Source organism: Staurois parvus, unplaced genomic scaffold (assembly GCF_062004578.1).
Source record: "Staurois parvus isolate SC_StPar_1 unplaced genomic scaffold, SC_StPar_1.0 ptg000171l, whole genome shotgun sequence".
Classification (NCBI taxonomy): domain Eukaryota; kingdom Metazoa; phylum Chordata; class Amphibia; order Anura; family Ranidae; genus Staurois; species Staurois parvus.
In genome coordinates, this window is record NW_028317967.1 from 1,106,934 (window position 1) to 1,124,542 (window position 17,609).

Genomic DNA, 17,609 nt, shown 5'->3' on the forward strand with positions numbered 1-17,609 from the left:
TTAGTGGCCCTTTGAAGAATGTACAGGAATGTGAAACGCATTGCTTTAATTACTCAGATTTATCAAAAATAAAAGTGAATTAAATGTAACTAATCTGAAATGTATGTTACAAGCTAATAAAAGAGCCGAAAACACTTTATATCGCCTCATACCTATCAACAGTTCTGTATACTGTACATGGAAGCTGCAATAAAATGTTCACTTTAATGCAGACATTTTGCTTTAAATCAGATATTTGCAGCCTTCGTGTAAATTCTGTATTAAAATGCATATTTAACATTCTTTCAGGGTTTTATTCACTTTAAAGAAGTTGTAAAGGCTAAAATATTTTTTCCTAATATAACAAACAAGTTATACTTACATGCACTGTGCAATATTATTGCACAGAGCAGCCCCAATCCTCATTTTCTGAAGTCCCCCCACCAGGGCTCTTGGTTCCTCCTCTCCTGTGTCCATCCCCATAGTGAACCACATAGTGAAGGGGGTGTGTTTCTTCCCTACAATCAGCTTTCAGAACTTTACTCACTGAGCTCTGCAAAGTGTACCTTCAGCTCCCCGCCCCCTTTTTTCTGAACACTCAGACAAGCCTTATAAATTCTATGCAGGTACAACCTATGTAGAAGGATTTGTTTCATCTCTGTGTATCACCTGAGGCCAGTCACTTCACTGGGCATATGGAAGGGTTTACAGCCACTTTAATGTGCACAGCAGCACATTGCAGTATGTTGACAGCATGTCAGAATGTACTGCGCAAAAAAAAATGCTAATTTTTTTTTAAGCACATCAGTGTGAATGGAAGCCGTAGGACATAAAGCTAATTACTTTGTGTTGGGACTGCATTGGGCAATGCTGCCTAACAGAGACCAACATGGCTGGATTGGCCAATCCCTTAACCGCAATAGGGAACAACCATATACCAAGCACAAGGGTGTATTTATCACAAGGCAAACAAGGCATTTGCCTAGGGCAGAATTTTTCAGGGGGGGAAGCACTGCCCCATGGAAGAAGGGACACACGCGGCATGGGGACCTGGTGGGATCCGAGAGATGCTGTGGGTTTCATGACGGTGTATGCACAGCCCAACTCTTGTTCCTGGGGATGTCCAGAGATATGAAGGTGAGTGTGTCTCTCTCTCTCACCATGGGGGATGGTGGCTGGTGTATGGGGGGGAAGTGGTAGTGGAAGGCTTGGGTGGAGGGCAGGGGTGTTCTTGGTCAATGTCAGGCTCTTTCTGTGGGGGGGCACAATTTTTTGTGTTGCCTATTGTCGCAAACGTGCGCACCAGAGACTGACGCAGTCCTCCATTTTGTTAAGAATCTCCATGTTGTCCCTCATTTTTCTCCCTTTCCTCTCTGTTAATCCACAGGGACATATGTGTGTTAGAAGGGTCACTGGCAGGCTAGAGCCAGCAGAGAGCCCAGAGCTATAAAACACCTGTCTGAGCAAGGTGCCTCGCTGTCCAAAGAACCTGTAAAATGTAACACCTCGTATAAGATAAGGCAAGCTTTCCCAGGAGTTCAAAGAACCTTCCAAGCAAACACGACCAGATTATAACCTTTGTTTAAATCCATTTTTCCCCTATGTCTCATATCTTGGAATATGAGAGACTTCCATAAAAACCGGACATATTGTCAGATTGGCTAAGAGAAGACGAACAATTTTATGGGTCACTCACCTTGTCTCGAATACATAAGAAAGCCGAAAAATAGATCTCGTGAACCGTTCAGTGTATAATTTCATAATTCATATCTAATCAATCCTCAGACGTGTCTGTAAAGTAATCTACCTGCGGGTGGAATGTCACTTGTGCAGATGGAAAGTTATGGGCCAAAATATGAGGTAGGGGAGATTTTGCCTTTAGTTTAGGTCCACGCCCAGACCTCCACGCCCTAAATGGGATATTGGTCCTTGACTTCAGAGACACCCCCTGCTGGGGAACTACAAATTGGGCTGTCAGGCCTAAGAGAAGAAGTTGAAGGCGTCTCCCATTTTAACATGAGTACTATCTGGGGAGACCCGTGCCCTTTCGCTCTGAAACTTGGATCTGCTAACCCAGGACTTTGGCAAGTACCTTAACCCTTTCACCTCTCTCTGATATATCTTTGCTGTGCTGTTAGTCTCTGTGTATTTGTATATATATCCTAGTTACATCTTTTTCTGTAAATATTTTTATTGCACCCGTTTGACCTTTTAGTAATAAATCTTTCCTTCTGAAAGTGTTGAACTGTTTCTATAGCGCTTTATTGCAATTTACGAATTCCTGCCTCTAAAGAGAATGCTACTGTGTTTGCTTAACCCTCTGTATAACCAAGTTATACAGACGATTACCTCAACCATTATAGTGTTATTGCTGATATCGCCAAGTTTCCTCTTTCTCTGTAGAAAAAGGAGGTGGTGGCAGTGTGAAGGGTTAATTGCGTAATTAACCTGACCCAGTAACAATCGATTCAGGCTGCTGGTACATCGATTGTGGTCCAATTAGCTGGAAAATCGTTGTGCAGGGTGCAGCTGAGTGTGGCATTGTTACGCACGTGACATTGCGGTTTTAGATTGGCTAGTCCTTCGGTCACGAGTTTGGTGAGAAGGTATGGGGTTTGACGCCGCGATCGTGACACCTATGGCAGCACAAAGCCTAAATACACCACTGACCAAGCATGACTGTGTAAACTACAGAAAAAATAAAACAAGAGCGTGCCAGCCTAGCGCATTATCCCAGATACAAATTTAATAAAAATAGATAAAATATACTCACAAACAAGTGAAGTCGCATAGCAAGTAACAATCACTGAGTATGTATACCACAGAGAGCCAAAGGCCCCCGATTTCAAAGTGCCATCCGAGAGCCAACTAAAGGCTAATGCGTTTCGAGGGGGAACCCCTCTTCCTCAGGGCCGTTGTTCACTTGTATGTGAGTATATCTTATCTATTTTTTAATAAATTTGTATCTGGGATAATGAGCTAGGGTAGTGTACTCTTGTTTAATTTTCTCTGTAGTTGCCTCTGGACTTCCCCAGTCATATACGAGAGGCTTGGCCTACCCCTTGGCATTTTTATATCATCTGAATTCCACTGAAAATCTCTGTTTCCAGTCTCCCACACCCATGTGCAGGAGTATTTTACATCATTTCATTGCATGACTGTGTAAATATCACACATCCTTTGGCTGGAAAAAGTGACAAATCCTTTGACAGGTAAAATAAATCCCATACATGCATCCAGTGTAGGATGGGGGTTACTAAAATTGGTGCACTCAGAATCTGGTGCAGTTGTGCATTTTAGCCAATCAGCTTCGAACTTCATCTTGTTCAGTTAAGTTTTGACAATAAAACCTGGAAGCTGATTGGTTCCTGTGCAGAGCTGCACCAGATTTTGCACCATGAAATTTTAGTAAATAACCCCCAGGGTGTATTTAGCGGTCTGACTGGAGGAGAGCTGTGAACAAAACTGACATCACAAAGCAGAAGGTGTTGGCTTTTCTGCCTTCTATCCATGTTTTTATCAAATGGCCTTGTAATGCATGCTAAATGTCTTCTGTATTTCCAGATTGACGAGTATCCCTAGGTCTACTTCAACAGTGTAACATTTTGAAATGTAGTTAGCAAAGAAACTACAAAGGTACGTGTGTACTTCAAAAGTTAATTGCAACAAAGTTTTATTGTAGAACGCCTATTTGCTCAAATGGAATATGATGTTACCATTTATTCACATTGTAAAGCAGGGTGCTCACTGTGCATTTTTTGCAATCGCTGAGATACCTTCTGACCTAAGAGGAAAAGGATATACTGAGAATACGGCTTTGTAAAGGCAGTGCTTATAAGGCTAGGTTCACACTAATGCAGTGTGGTATATTGCATGTGATTCGCACAGGAACCGCACCGCATTCTTACATTATGTATGGCACAAATCGCACCGCATCTGCACCAAAAAGGTGCAGGACCCATTTTTGGGTCCGCACTAGAATCGGATCGCATGGGTATCCACACCTATGTGATCTGATTCTGCACATCACACCATGTTTTGCAGACCGATTTCAGGGTGTTAACTTAATATACACAACCGCAGCGGTTTGCATGAATGGGATGCGATTCTGATACGGTGCAGAATTCGCACAGAAAATGCTGCAAATTCCACACCGCATCAGTGTGAACTCAGGCTCATTGTTCACTTTGCTTTAGTCTGCACATCACTACACCAAATAATGTCTGCCAAGTCTGCCCACCCCAAATTTTGTTCACCCACTGACAGAAGTACAGCAGCACCACTTTCTGGGAAAATATCTTAGGGCTCTTTCACACAGAAGCCAAGGGGGCCAAAACAGGAGGTTGAGCTGTGGTTTTGCCACCCCTCACAGCTGCGCACTGGAATTCTGAAATGAACCACTTGCCCTCCAAAGGATTTACCCCCCTTCCTGGCAAGGCCATTTTTTGCAATACGGCACTGAGTTACTTTAACTGACAATTGTGAGGTCATGCAAGGCTGTATATACAGTTGCAAGAAAAAGTATGTGAACCCCTTGGGATTACGTGGAGTTTTGCATGAATTGGGCATAAAATGTGCTCTGAACGTCATCTAAGTCACAACAATAGAAGAACACAGTCTGCTGAACATAATACTACACAAACATTAGATGTTGCCATGGTTTAATTGCACATAACATGTAAACATTCACAGTGCAGGGAGAAAAAAGTATGTGAGGCCCTAGCTTAATGACTTCTCCCAGAGCTAATTGGAGCCAGGAGTGAGCCAACCTTGACTCCAATCAGTGTGATGATATTGGATGTGTTGCTGACAGCTGTCCTGCCCTTAAAAAACACACACCTGTTTTGGGTTTACTGGTTTCAAGAAGCACTGTCTGATGTGAACCATGCCTCGCAGAAAAGAGCTGTCAGAAGACCTACGATCAAGAATTGTTGACTTGCATGAAGCTGGAAAGGGTTACAAAAGTATCTCCAAAAGCCTTGATGTTCATGTGTCCACGGTAAGACAGACTGTCTACAAATGGAGAAAGTTTAGCACTGTTGCTACTCTCCCTAGGCGTGGTCGTCCTGTAAAAATGACTGCAAGAGCACAGCGCAGAATGCTGCATGAGGTAAAGAAGAATCCCAGAGTGTCAGCTAAAGACCTACAGAAATCTCTGGCAAATGCTAACATTTTTGTTGACACATCTACAATAAGGAAAACATTAAACAAGAATGGAGTACATGGGAGGACACCACGGAGGAAGCCATTGCTGTCCAAAAAGAAGATTGCAGCACGTTTGAAGTTTGCAAAAGAGCACCTGGATGTTCCACAGCACTACTGGCAAAATATACTGTGGACAGATGAAACCAAGATTGAGTTGTTTGGGAAGAACACAGAACACTATGTGTGGAGAAAAAAAAGGCACAGCACACCAATATCAAAACCTCATCTCCACTGTAAAACAGGGCAGAGGGAGCATCATGGTTTGGGGCTGCTTTGCTGCCTCAGGGCCTGGTTGTCATTGATGGGAAAATGAATTCCAGAGTTTATCAAGACATTTTGCAGGAAAACGTACGACCATCTGTCCGCCAACTGAAGCTCCGCAGAGGATGGGTGATGCAACAGGACAATGACCCAAAGCATACAAGTAATTCAACAAAACAATGGCTGCAACAGCACAGAATACGCCTTCTGGAGTAGCCCAGTCAGAGTCCTGACCTCAACCCGATTGAAATGCTGTGGCATGACCTTAAGAGAGCGATTCACACTAGACATCCCAAGAATATTGCTACACTGAAACAGTTTTGTGAAGAGGAGTGGTCCAAAATTACTCCAGATCGTTGTGCAGGTCTGATCTGCAACTATAGGAAACGTTTGGTTGAGGTTATTGCTGCCAAAGGAGGGTCAACCAGTTATTAAGTCCAAAGGTTCACATACTTTTTCCTCCCTGCACTGTGAATGTTTACATGTTATGTGCAATTAAACCATGGCAACAGCTAATGTTTGTGTAGTATTATGTTCAGCAGACTGTGTTCTTCTATTGTTGTGACTTAGATGACGTTCAGAGCACATTTTATGCCCAATTCATGCAAAACTCCATGTAATCCCAAGGGGTTCACATACTTTTTCTTGCAACTGTAAATGAAACTTATGCCATTTTTTCCCCACAAATGGAGCTTTCTTTTAGTGGTATTTGATCGCCTCTGCGGTTTTTATTTTTTGCACTATAAACTGACAATTTTGAAATAATTGTTTTGACTTTTTGCTATAAAACATCCCGTAAATTTTTTTTTAAAAATCTAACTTTGTCATAAATTTAGGCCAAAATGTATTCTGCTACATGTCTTTGCTAATAACAAATCCCAATCCATCTTTTATACTAGTAATACTGGTGATCCGCGACTTATAACAGGACTGTGGGACTGCAGCGGGCATTCTGACATTCTGACACGGGGGGGGGGGGGGGGGACTGACCAACTACCACTGACATCCCAATGACACTAATAAAGTGATCAGTGCTAATAAAAAGCACTGGCACTGTACTAATGGCACTGGGCAGGAAGGGGTTAACATCTGGTGTGATCAAAGGGTTAACTGTGTTCTGTGTGCTGTTTTACTAAGTGTGCTGTGTGTGTTTTACTAGGGAGGCATGCTGGGTGCTGACAGGGGAGAGATCTGTGTTGTTTACACACAGACCTCTCCCCTGTCACTGTTCCTTGGCGATCGCTGAGTGCCGGCAGTGAATCTCCGGCTGGGACCTGGTGATCCACACCTGTAACCGTCAATGGTGGCATGGGTAGGACAGCATGCACACGCCCCCTACCTGGAAGTGCAAAATCACATTTATATATTTGTGATTTTGCGCAGCCCTGCCACCCTGTAGCAGTAGTTCTTAGAGGGTTGTAGAGATACATATACACATATCGTGGCTGTGACAATTGTTAACTCGGACAGACACCACCTGTCAAACTCGCCCATTGGGATCAATGAAACTGCAATGCAACCATGAGCCAAAACTGATGCACAGTTGCAGTGTGGTCCTGCAATGTAAAATTGCCATTCAGTAATTAAAAAAAAAAAAAAACAGTAGAAACCCCCCCCAAAAATAAAAATAAAAACAGGCATCAGGAGGCAGCAGCAGTGCCTGCCAGCCTTTATTATACCACCCCTTTAAAAACTGATATACCATGGATCGCTCTTCAGAAGGTGGTAAGCATTACTGCCAGCATGAAAAAGCCCCTAGGACTCATTCTTGTAATTGTGCTGTGGTAATGCAAAGGTTACATGCCTTGGTGTGAAGCGGCCCCATTCCGTCTGAATGGCCCCTATTTTGCCTTTCCAGCGCACTTGCACTGTAGCACAAAGTGCATTGGAGTGCACTGCTGCAAAAGCTGCATCTACAATTTCTGGCCCCTTGTGGTGCACTAGGTAGTCTAGTTAAGAGTTGTGTGCTGTTATCACTGTGGACCAGGTTTGTATGAATGGGCCCTTATATAAATAGTGTTTTGATGCAACAGTTGAAAGTATTATGTGAGCTACTAATGCTGTACAGTAAACAAAGTTCTAAAGCCAGACAGTTTACTCAAGTTACCCTGTGCAATCCCCTGTAGAATAAACACACATCTGTACAGGATCAGTAGGTGGGCACTAGGAGTGCACTTCTTTTTCCCCTTACCAAGTACACTGAAAGTTCCAAGGCAGGTTTGAATGTAATTGGTGGCTGTCAGCAACTTCTTAGTTTTCTGTGATTGAGAGGCAGCAGGGAGGGTATTCCAGCATTACCAACATATGTGATCCAGGATCACCAGACACAGATGAACAGCGGAAGAAGGGACAATTGCAGCATATCTTGGTAAAAAAGGGCACATCACAGCAGGTAGGCTATGCTCCTTTTAGACATTTCAAGGTTCAATGACCAATTTTGACTGGAGTGTACTTGTAGCGAAGTCTATTAGCAGCTAGATTAAACATTTATGACTAGAAGCAAGCTATAGCACCTTCCAACTTTAAAAAGACAAGAAAGAGGTACATAACTTAGCACCAGCAGGCGCAAGACCTGGGCAAACTCCCAACCATTTTATATAGCCAAGGATGGGAAATCAATATTTAACAAAGGATACATATCTTCATGCATTTACACAACAGCAGTCTTCTAAATAAATAAAAACAAAAAATAAAAAACTCACTTAAATAAACAGTGACTTCCTTGAGAAAAAAACAAAAAACTTTTTTTCCCATGACTGCAAAACTCATATTTAAAAAAAAAAAAAATAAATAAAACAATTTTGTTCTATGAACAACTCTACATCTTTGAGTTAACACTAATTTTTCAAGATCCGAAGCATAAATACTGACAGCAAATCAGGAATGGTAACACGTGAACCCAAATGTACTTATTCATCTCTGGATGTCACCTCTATAAATGAGGGCTGGGACATGGGAACATTAATCCAAGTCGGTTCCTCCAGAATAGAGGAGCTGCATTCTACCAGCCATAGGTTGTGTTTAATCATAGCTTGGTATATATAACATATCCAGAAACAAGGCTTGCCTCATCCTGCAGACTGACCCATCTTCCTCCACAGTACATATCTAACTCAGCTTTCTGAAGGACAGAGATATCTAAAAGCACTTCACAAGTTCATCTTTCATAGCACTAAGCCATCCCTCCTGATATTTTTATTGTTGCGGTACCATAATCTTTAGATTCTCTCTGCAACTAAATTACCCAAATTATCGACACTACTCAACTGACAGTTCGAAGACAACCAGGGTGACAGTTTGACAGGCTGTGTTCCACAATGACTGTGATGTGCTTTCTTGTATTTTTGGCACTGAACATTCCATACTAAATAGCTGGTTTAAAAAAAAATTGTGAAAAAAAAAAATGAGTAGAAGCCGATATTAGAAGACCTCTTATCTGCATTTAGGGTAATACAGTGACTTGGTGGTGAGCACTTCTGCCTTGCAGCACTGAAGTCCCCGATTTGAATTGGGAAACTATTGAATCCCAGTGAGGACATTATCAGCATGGAGTTTGCATGTTCTCTATGTTTTTGTGTGGGTTTCCTCCTCCAAAGACATGCTGGTAGGTTGTCTCCTGTCTAACTTGACCCTAGTATGTGACATGCGAAGCTTTATCTGGCCATACACTATATAACGGCAGGGGCGCACTGACAAGTCATGGGGCCCCCGGGCAATAGGGGATCATGGGGCCCTTGTGTCCTTGCCCAAACTCAAAAAAGCCAATGAAAAGGTACCAGGGGCATCTCATGGGGCCCCCTACTGACCGCAGGCAGTGCCCGAGTTTCCAAATGGTCAGTCCGCCCCTGTATAACGGTATAATGTCCTTTAGATCTACCAAAAATATGAAATATGAGGACAAACCTAAATTATCTATTCAATTTGTATCCAATCATCCAATGCATAGATCAGGGGTTCTCAATCGGAACCACAGAGCCCAAGTGTTCATCCACAGGTTGCTAGGAGTTCCATGAGCAACAAGCAAATTCTGCTTCTTAAATAAGATCCCACTGACACCATTGATCTTTTAAGGCAATTCTTCCCAATGTCCTGAAATGCGAGTAACATTCTTCTCCTTGACCATCACACTAGTGTATCATGAGTTGTAGATATAGTCATTTTTAGCAGGGGTTCCCTGAGACTGGAAAGTTATTTCAAGGGTTCCCCCATGATGAAAGGGTTGTGAAAGGCTGGCATAGATGATGGTATATCTAAATCTGGCCTTACACAATTTACTTTAGATTTACCAAAACGATTTAATATGAGAGTAAACCTAATCAAAGCAATGCATTAGTATCAAATCAGGCAGGCCCACTGTACTAAACAGCTGATGGTAGATCTAAAACAAATTATACAATCAGATTGCATAGTGCAGTTTTTCTTAACCTTTTTACCCCAGGGGAATTGCTAGAATATTTTTCCGGCCTCGGGGGAACCCTTACTATAACCAATGTATTTGGGGTCTATGGCAAAAAAGTCCCTTGCATTGGTGGTCACTAAGAAGAATGAAACTCTTACAGTGGTGGTCAGAATGTCACACTTTCAGATAATTAAAAAATATCACTGGAGTTATGCCACTGGCTCTGTCAAGTAATGTTGGACCCAAAATGATCCAGGTACTGTCAGATGGGAGGTCAATCTGCCACAGCTCAAGGAACCCCAAGAAACCTCTAGACCACGGGTGTCAAACTAGCGGCCCTCCAGCTGTTGCCAAACTACAAGTCCCATGAGGCATTGCAAGATTGACAGTTACAAGCATGACTCTCAAAAGCAGAGGCATGATGGGACTTGTAGTTTCGCAACAGCTGGAGGGCCTCCAGTTTGACACCCCTGCTCTGGAGGAACCCTTGGGTTCCACTGAACTCTGGTAAAAAATGGCTGGTATATGGCCTATTTAAAGTGTTAACAAACCCACAACAGTAAAATCAGTCTGTATAAGCAGAAAAGCATGCTTGTTATACTCACTGTGCAACCTAAGGGGTTAATCCCCTGCATTGTATATAAAGGCTGTTTGATCGTGTCTTCTCTGAGCCTCCCCTTCTTCTACTGTCCCTAATCCATCTGCTGACAGAACAGAGCCTTGGGGGCAAGCTGCACATACTCAATTTGGTGTGTATTGTTTTTCTTTCTTGAGAGAGTGCATGTGATCAGCTCAGGTCCAGACAGAGGGTCAGGGGTCCTGCAGCCTCATAGGACAATATAGAGGATAATGAAAACTCCTACAAGCTTTAACCAGTGCTCCGCTGGACACTGATAGAAGTCACAAGACTGCTCTAACTCCTGATGAGAAAAGGTATTTAGCAGTTTATATTTACTAAAATAATTGCATTTCCATGTTCTGCATACTGTGGGAGACTAGATATTATGAATGAAAGGTCCTGGGTTTAGTAACACTTTAACATGGAGAAACTCTTAACTGAACTTTCAGGGCTCAGGGAACCCGTGCTAATAATTCCATATACTTACAGCTCACAGTAAATCAGTGTAATGGCCAGTGGGAGGAATCCACCTTTACAGATGGCTATAAAGATCAATGTTGTCAGTGGTTACAAATCAGAGAGGCAGAAATTGCTCATTGCTCAAGGAACGCCAAGCAACCTCTGGAGGAGCCCTAGGGTTCCATGGAACTCTGGTTAAGAATGGCTTGTATAGTGTATGGCAGACTTTCTCAACCTGTTTAATATGAGGAACTTTCAGGGCTCAAGGAATCTCTGTTAATAATGTCATATCTACACTCACGTTAATTAGTGTAATGGTCAATGTGAAGAATCCACCCTTACAGACAGCTATACAGATCAATGTTGTCAGTGGTTACAAATCTGAAAGGCAGAAATTGCTCATTGCTCTAGGAGCCCCAAGCAACCTGTGGAGGAACCTTATTGTTCCATGGGTGGGAAGAACTGCTGTATGGTCAAGAGATTGAATATTTATATAGTCAGCTTTAGATTGGGAGTAACTGGAGGGCAGGGGCTGATATGAATGTATGGTATATAAACCGCAGCCATATACATATTTGTATAAAATGTATATTATGTAAAGTATTGTGTAAATTGTTGGTGTCACAGGAATGATGTGTATAAAATGTACATTATGTAAAGTATTGTGTAAATTGTTGGTGTCACAGGAATGATGTGTATAAAATGTACATTATGTAAAGTATTGTGTAAATTGTTGGTGCTACAGCAATGATGTGTATAAAATGTGCATTATGTAACGTATTGTGTAAATTGTTGGTGCTACAGGAATGATGTGTATAAAATGTGCATTATGTAACGTATTGTGTAAATTGTTGGTGCCGCAGGAATGATGTGTATAAAATGTACATTATGTAAAGTATTGTGTAAATTGCTGAATACCTGTAAATACATAAATAAAATAAATTGCCATGTATAAACTGCTTTCCAAAACGTACCCAATATGGTACAATTGACCCGCCATTCTATAGGGTCACTGCAGCCATCTTCTATGGAACTATTCAGGATGGTCATACATCTGTGTGTCCACCATCCCTGTAAAGGTGTTCAGTGTAACAAGTTAGTAACAAGACATCGCTGTCAAGTGACTCTGGACCACCAGAGGGATTTACCAAGAATCTGGACTAGCCCTGCTTGGCAACCAATCAGAATCTAGATTTCATATTCAACGCTTACTGAACAAGGGAAAAGCTTGACACTCATTGGTTGCCATGCACAGCTGCTCCAGATTCTGCCTGCTCCGATGTTAGTATGTATAACAAGGCAAAGAGTTACAAGTAAAGCGCTGTAACCAATAGCAACCAAGCGGCGATCATTTTTGATTACTCCAGCAGGAATGTGATGTCTGGCTCCCTGACACTTCCAGCATCTCTGATCACTGCCTTCTTCAATGAGCAACTTCAAGGTAAGATCAGCATCAGCCCCCCAGGTCAGCGATCACGGGGGAACTTGCCCTTAGTCCTCGGGAGAAGGTGCGCCCCGGTGCCCCTGCTTCTTACCTGTGGATGTTGTCTCCATGGCAACCGGTGGATGCCCTGCCAGCTGAGCCCTGACGGTCCTTGTGTGGTCCCTGGAGCTCCAGGCGCCTCCTGCTGCTTCCCCGTCCTCGTGAGCCGCATCCCCTTCCATCCATCCGCTCAGCTCCTGCGGATTAGCGGCCATGGCTGGGTGTCTGGCGGGTAGTGTACGGCAGATCAGGGGGGAGGAGGAGGGAGGGGACCGGTCAGTGCTGCAGTGTCTCCGGGAAGATGCCACAACCACTGGAGCGTTACGCAGGTGGAAATGGCTTGTGTAGTTTCCACTAGTTCCACCCCTACGTCACGGCCCGGGCCGGCCAATCACAGGCCGGCGTTTAGCATGCCTAGCTACCGCCCTGCGACCCTTGCAGTGCTGGAACCATGCGCAAGATGCGCGCCGGCTGCTGGATGGCCGGCCTCTCAGGGGTTAATGGCTGGCAGCTTGCAGCATTTAATCGGGGGTGTGATGAGTGGCAAGTCATGGAAACAATAGGTGCTGGAATGGCTCGGATCACATCTTCATCATCTCCTGGGGTCTGGAAAGGACCCTCGTCATCTCTTTAACATGGAGGGAGCCTTCAAATAACTTTCCAGTCTCAGGAAACCCCTTTATAATAATGGCTGAGGCTCAGTTTAGGCATGCATTAAGATTGCAGCGTCCAGATCGCTCTTCAGAGGTGCGCGACAGGCGGGGAGGTGATAAGTTGCCACCTTGCTTCCTGTTTTAACACTTTGAATGTCGCACGACTGCGCAAGCGGTTATGGTGCAGCCCTATTCGCTCTAATTGGGTGAAGTTCATCAGCCAGGTAGACCACTTTTGTCTCAAAGAAAACAATCATGGCCATGGCATATATATCCCTTCCGCTACCATTGCAGCTTAACCACTTCCCCTCCAGAGGATTTACCCCCCTTCTTGTCCAGGACATTTTTTGCTGCATTACTTCAACTGACAATTGCGCGGTCATGTAACGCTGCACCCAAATGAAATTTATGTCCTATTTTCCGACAAATTAAGCTTTCTTTCATGGGTATTTGCTCACCTCTGCGGTTTTTATTTTTTGCGCTATAAACAAAAAAAGAACGACAATTTTGAAAAAAACAATATTTTTGACATTTTGTTTTAAACATATCCAGTAAAAAAGTTTTAAAAATCAAATTTCATCATAAATTTAGGCCAAAATGTATTCTGCGACATGTCTTTGCTGAAAAAAAATCCCAATACGTGTAAATTCATTGGTTTACGTAAAAGTTATAGCGTTTACATATGGCGGTATATATATACTGGAATTTTTTTTAATAGTAATGGCGGTGATCAGCAACTTATAGCGGGACTGCGGCTGCATTCTGACACGGGGGGGAACTGCTTAACTGCCACTAACATCCCCAGTGACACTAATACAGTGATCAGTGCTAATATAAAGCATTGACACTGTACTAATGGCACTGGGCAGGAAGGGGTTAACATCTGGGGCGATCAAAGGGTTAACTGTGTGCTGTGTGTGTTTCACTGTGTCAGCACATTGCTCTGTATGGTTGTGCTATGCAGAGCAATACAAAGCAATGTGCAGGAGCTGACAAGGGAGAGATCTGCATTGTGCCATCTCCACTGGCGCTTCTAGCCCCTCCCCCCCACTGAGTGCCCCCAGAGCAAGCAGCTCTCTATTGGGCCCCCCAAACAGGCTTGCTCCCAAGCCACTGCTCTGTGTCCATTCACACAGACAGCTGCAGCTTGGCCCACCCCCTCTCTCTCTCCTCACTGGCTCACTAGCTGTGATTGACAGTAACAGGAACCGATGGCTTCCGCTGCTGTCTCAGCCACTGATAAGGGAGAGATGTGGCTGGATTGAGATCAGGCTCAGGTATGTATTGGGGGGACTCCCAAGAAAGATGAGGCTCTTGTGCACAGCTCCAGATCCCAGTGGGGTTCAGGTAAGTATTGGGGGGCTGCTGCACACAGAAGGCTTGTTACCTTCATACATAGAACATATGACGGTAAAAAATCGTAAACATTTACAACTTTAACCACTTGCTGTCTTTAGGCCCCATTCACACGGGGTGCAGACATACTGTACGTCTCCTGTGCAGGGTCATCTTTTACTGTCATGGACATGCACAGTTGTGTGCATCCCCGGGCCAGCATTCCATTCATTTTGGGGTGCAGGCAGGTGTGCATCCCCAAACACATACAGGGTGCATTCAGGTAGCCACACCCACCCACTTGTTATATTAGGACAGACGCATGTCTGCACCCCATGTAAATGGGCCATTAGGCCATATACTGTGTATATATAATGTTTACACTTGGGGGCTAAGAATATGCATGCATCATACATACTAGGGGGGGTACAACTGGGGGAATCAATGGTGGAGAAGGATCTGGGAGTTCTGGTAGATCACAAGCTTAATAATGACATGCAATGCCAAGCTGCGGTTTCTAAAGAGAGCAAAATTCTCTCTTGTATTAAAAGAGGTATAGACTCCAGAGAGAGAGAGATATCATATTACCCCTGTACAAATCATTAGTAAGACCTCATCTGGAATATGCAGTTCAGTTTTGGGCACCAATTCACAAAAAGAACATTGGGGAACTGGAGAAAGTACAGAGAAGGGCAACCAAACTGATAAGAGGCACGGAGGAGTTCAGCTATGAGGAAAGATTAGAGGAACTGAATTTATTCTCTCTTGAGAAGAGAAGATTAAGGGGGGATATGATCAACATGTATAAATACATCAGTGGTTCATATAGTGAACTCGGTGTAGAGCTATTCACCCTGAGGTCATCACAGAGGACAAGGAGGCACTCTTTACGTCTGGAGGAAAAGAAATTTAATCTCCAAACACGGAAAGGTTTCTTCACAGTGAGAGCTGTGAAAATGTGGAATAGACTCCCTCAAGAGTTGGTTCTGGCCAGCTCAGTGGATTGCTTTAAAAAGTCCTGGATTATTTCTTAGATACACAGAATATAACTGGATACTAACATTTATAGGTAAAGTTGATCCAGGGAATATCCGATTGCCTCTCGGGATCAGGAAGGATTGTTTTTCCCTGCAGGAGCAAATTGGATCATGCTTTGCTGGTTTTTTTTGCCTTCCTCTGGATCAACTGTGGGTATAGGATTATAACTTTTTTTTTTAATGGTTGAACTGGATGGACTTTTGTCTTTTTTCAGCCAGACTAACTATGTGACATGTAGGAGAAGAATGTTAGATATGGCCCGGACTAGAAGTGATGAATTCCAGGTATGGCATTTTTTACATTTTCCAGTTTGGTAAGTATATGCCATAACTGTGAGATCCCTCTAGAACAGTGCTCTCCAAACATTTCAGTACAAGGGCCACGCTGTATATTGTACAAATTATCACAGACTGAAAAAAAGGTCTCCTGTTAGAATTTCCCCTTACATCAGGGTCCCCATCAGAGTCCTGCTTTAAATCAGAGCCCCTTCAGAGTCCCCCCTTACATTAGGGTCCCCATCAAAGCCACCTTTACATCAATCTGCTTTGGAAGTTCCCCTTACATCAGAAGCAGAGACCAAAGGAAGCCTCTGCTAATCTTAATCTTTAATCAGTGCATACTGAGAATATGTCACCGACCCTAGCTGCGAGCCAAATAAAATTTTGTAGCATGCCGGATGTGGCCTGTGGGTCTTAGTTTGGAGACCCCTGCTCTAGATGCTGGAATTAGTGTGTTGGTCCCAAGGAAGAATGCTCCTTTTGGTGGCCATACATGTAACGGTTATATATATATACAGTATATATGCAGTATACAAGGTGTGTCCAGAAAGTTATGTAGTTACATAGTTAGTCTGGCTGAGAAAAGACAAACATCCATCTAGTTCAACCATTACAAAACAAAAATATATATAGTTATAATCCTATGGCACAGCCATGGGGGCTAATTTTGCCCTGAACTATGCCAATCTATCCATGGGATATTTGGAGTCTCTCCACATATGGAAGAACAATCCACTTGCATGTAACATCATTTTCTATGGCAGATATATTGATGAAATAGTCATCTTTTGGGATGGTCCAGATCACACTGTGGATCTCTTTGTCCAACATTGCAATAATAACAGTTTGGGACTTTCCTTCACTTATGTTCATGATCATCATGTGCTGGCCTTCCATGACTTGGAATTACATCATGAGGGCACTAATATTTACACCAGCAATTACACAAAACCTACAGTGGGTAATTCCTTTCTTCACTATAGTAGTTGCCACCACCCTAAATGGATTAATAACATCCCCAATAGTCAGTTCTGTAGACTGCGGAACAATTGTACTCATGAGGAGGATTACCAACTACATGGAGCCCACCTTACTGACAAATTTCTGGAAAAGGGCTATCCAACTCTGCTTGCCCAGGATGCATTTGCACAATATCGTTCTAAACAGGACAAACCCGAAATTGCTACCCACCAAACACAACCCATCAGATTCACTACTCAATACCACACACATTATAGACACATGGAAAAAGTTTTCAAGCAACACTGGTCCATTTTGCTTGAGGGCCCTTTCTTGAAATCCTCATTAACACCTTTTCTTATATTTCCTATCGAAAGGCTCGTAATATCAATAGCAAAATTGCCTCAAGCAAACTAAAAACCCATTGGACCACTTTGGGCCCTCTCACTACATTTCTTAGCCTTAAGGGCATGTATAGGTACAAGAAAAAAACTGCCTCACGTGCCCTTTCATTAGACATGGGCAGAAAGACTTTGTAGTCAAAGGTAAGACATACAACATCAAAGAATCATCTGAATATGTAGTGTATTGTCTCGTGTGCCCTTGTGGTCAGTTTTATGTAGGTAGAACCCTGAGAAAGCGTTTTGGTGAATTCAGACACCTCATTGAGGATGGTAACAACCAACATAGCATTCCCAGACACTTTCTCAATATACACCCTGTTCCAAATTATTATGCAAATGATATTTTTCTCCTTTACCTAAATAATTGATATAAATAACAGTCAGCATAATTCTCATGTTATCAACTATTAAGAGTACAATTCAAATTTTATTGAACAAACCTCCTAATGATAACAGTATTTTTTTTAAACATAAAAAACTTCCAATGCACTGTTCCAAATTATTACGCACAGTAAGTTTCAAAACACTTTATAGGT

General features: G+C 42.9%; 1 protein-coding gene across 1 annotated transcript in view; it reads right to left on the reverse strand.

Moving 5' to 3' along the window:
* Positions 1-12,762, reverse strand: part of RTN1 (reticulon 1) — a 315,431-nt gene extending 302,669 nt beyond the window's left edge. The window contains exon 1 of the mRNA XM_089676539.1: positions 12,458-12,762. Within this exon, the coding sequence (XP_089532665.1) occupies positions 12,458-12,620 (163 nt within the window). The 5' untranslated portion in view covers positions 12,621-12,762. The remainder of the gene's footprint in view (positions 1-12,457) is intronic.
* Between the last annotated feature and the right edge of the window lie 4,847 nt (positions 12,763-17,609).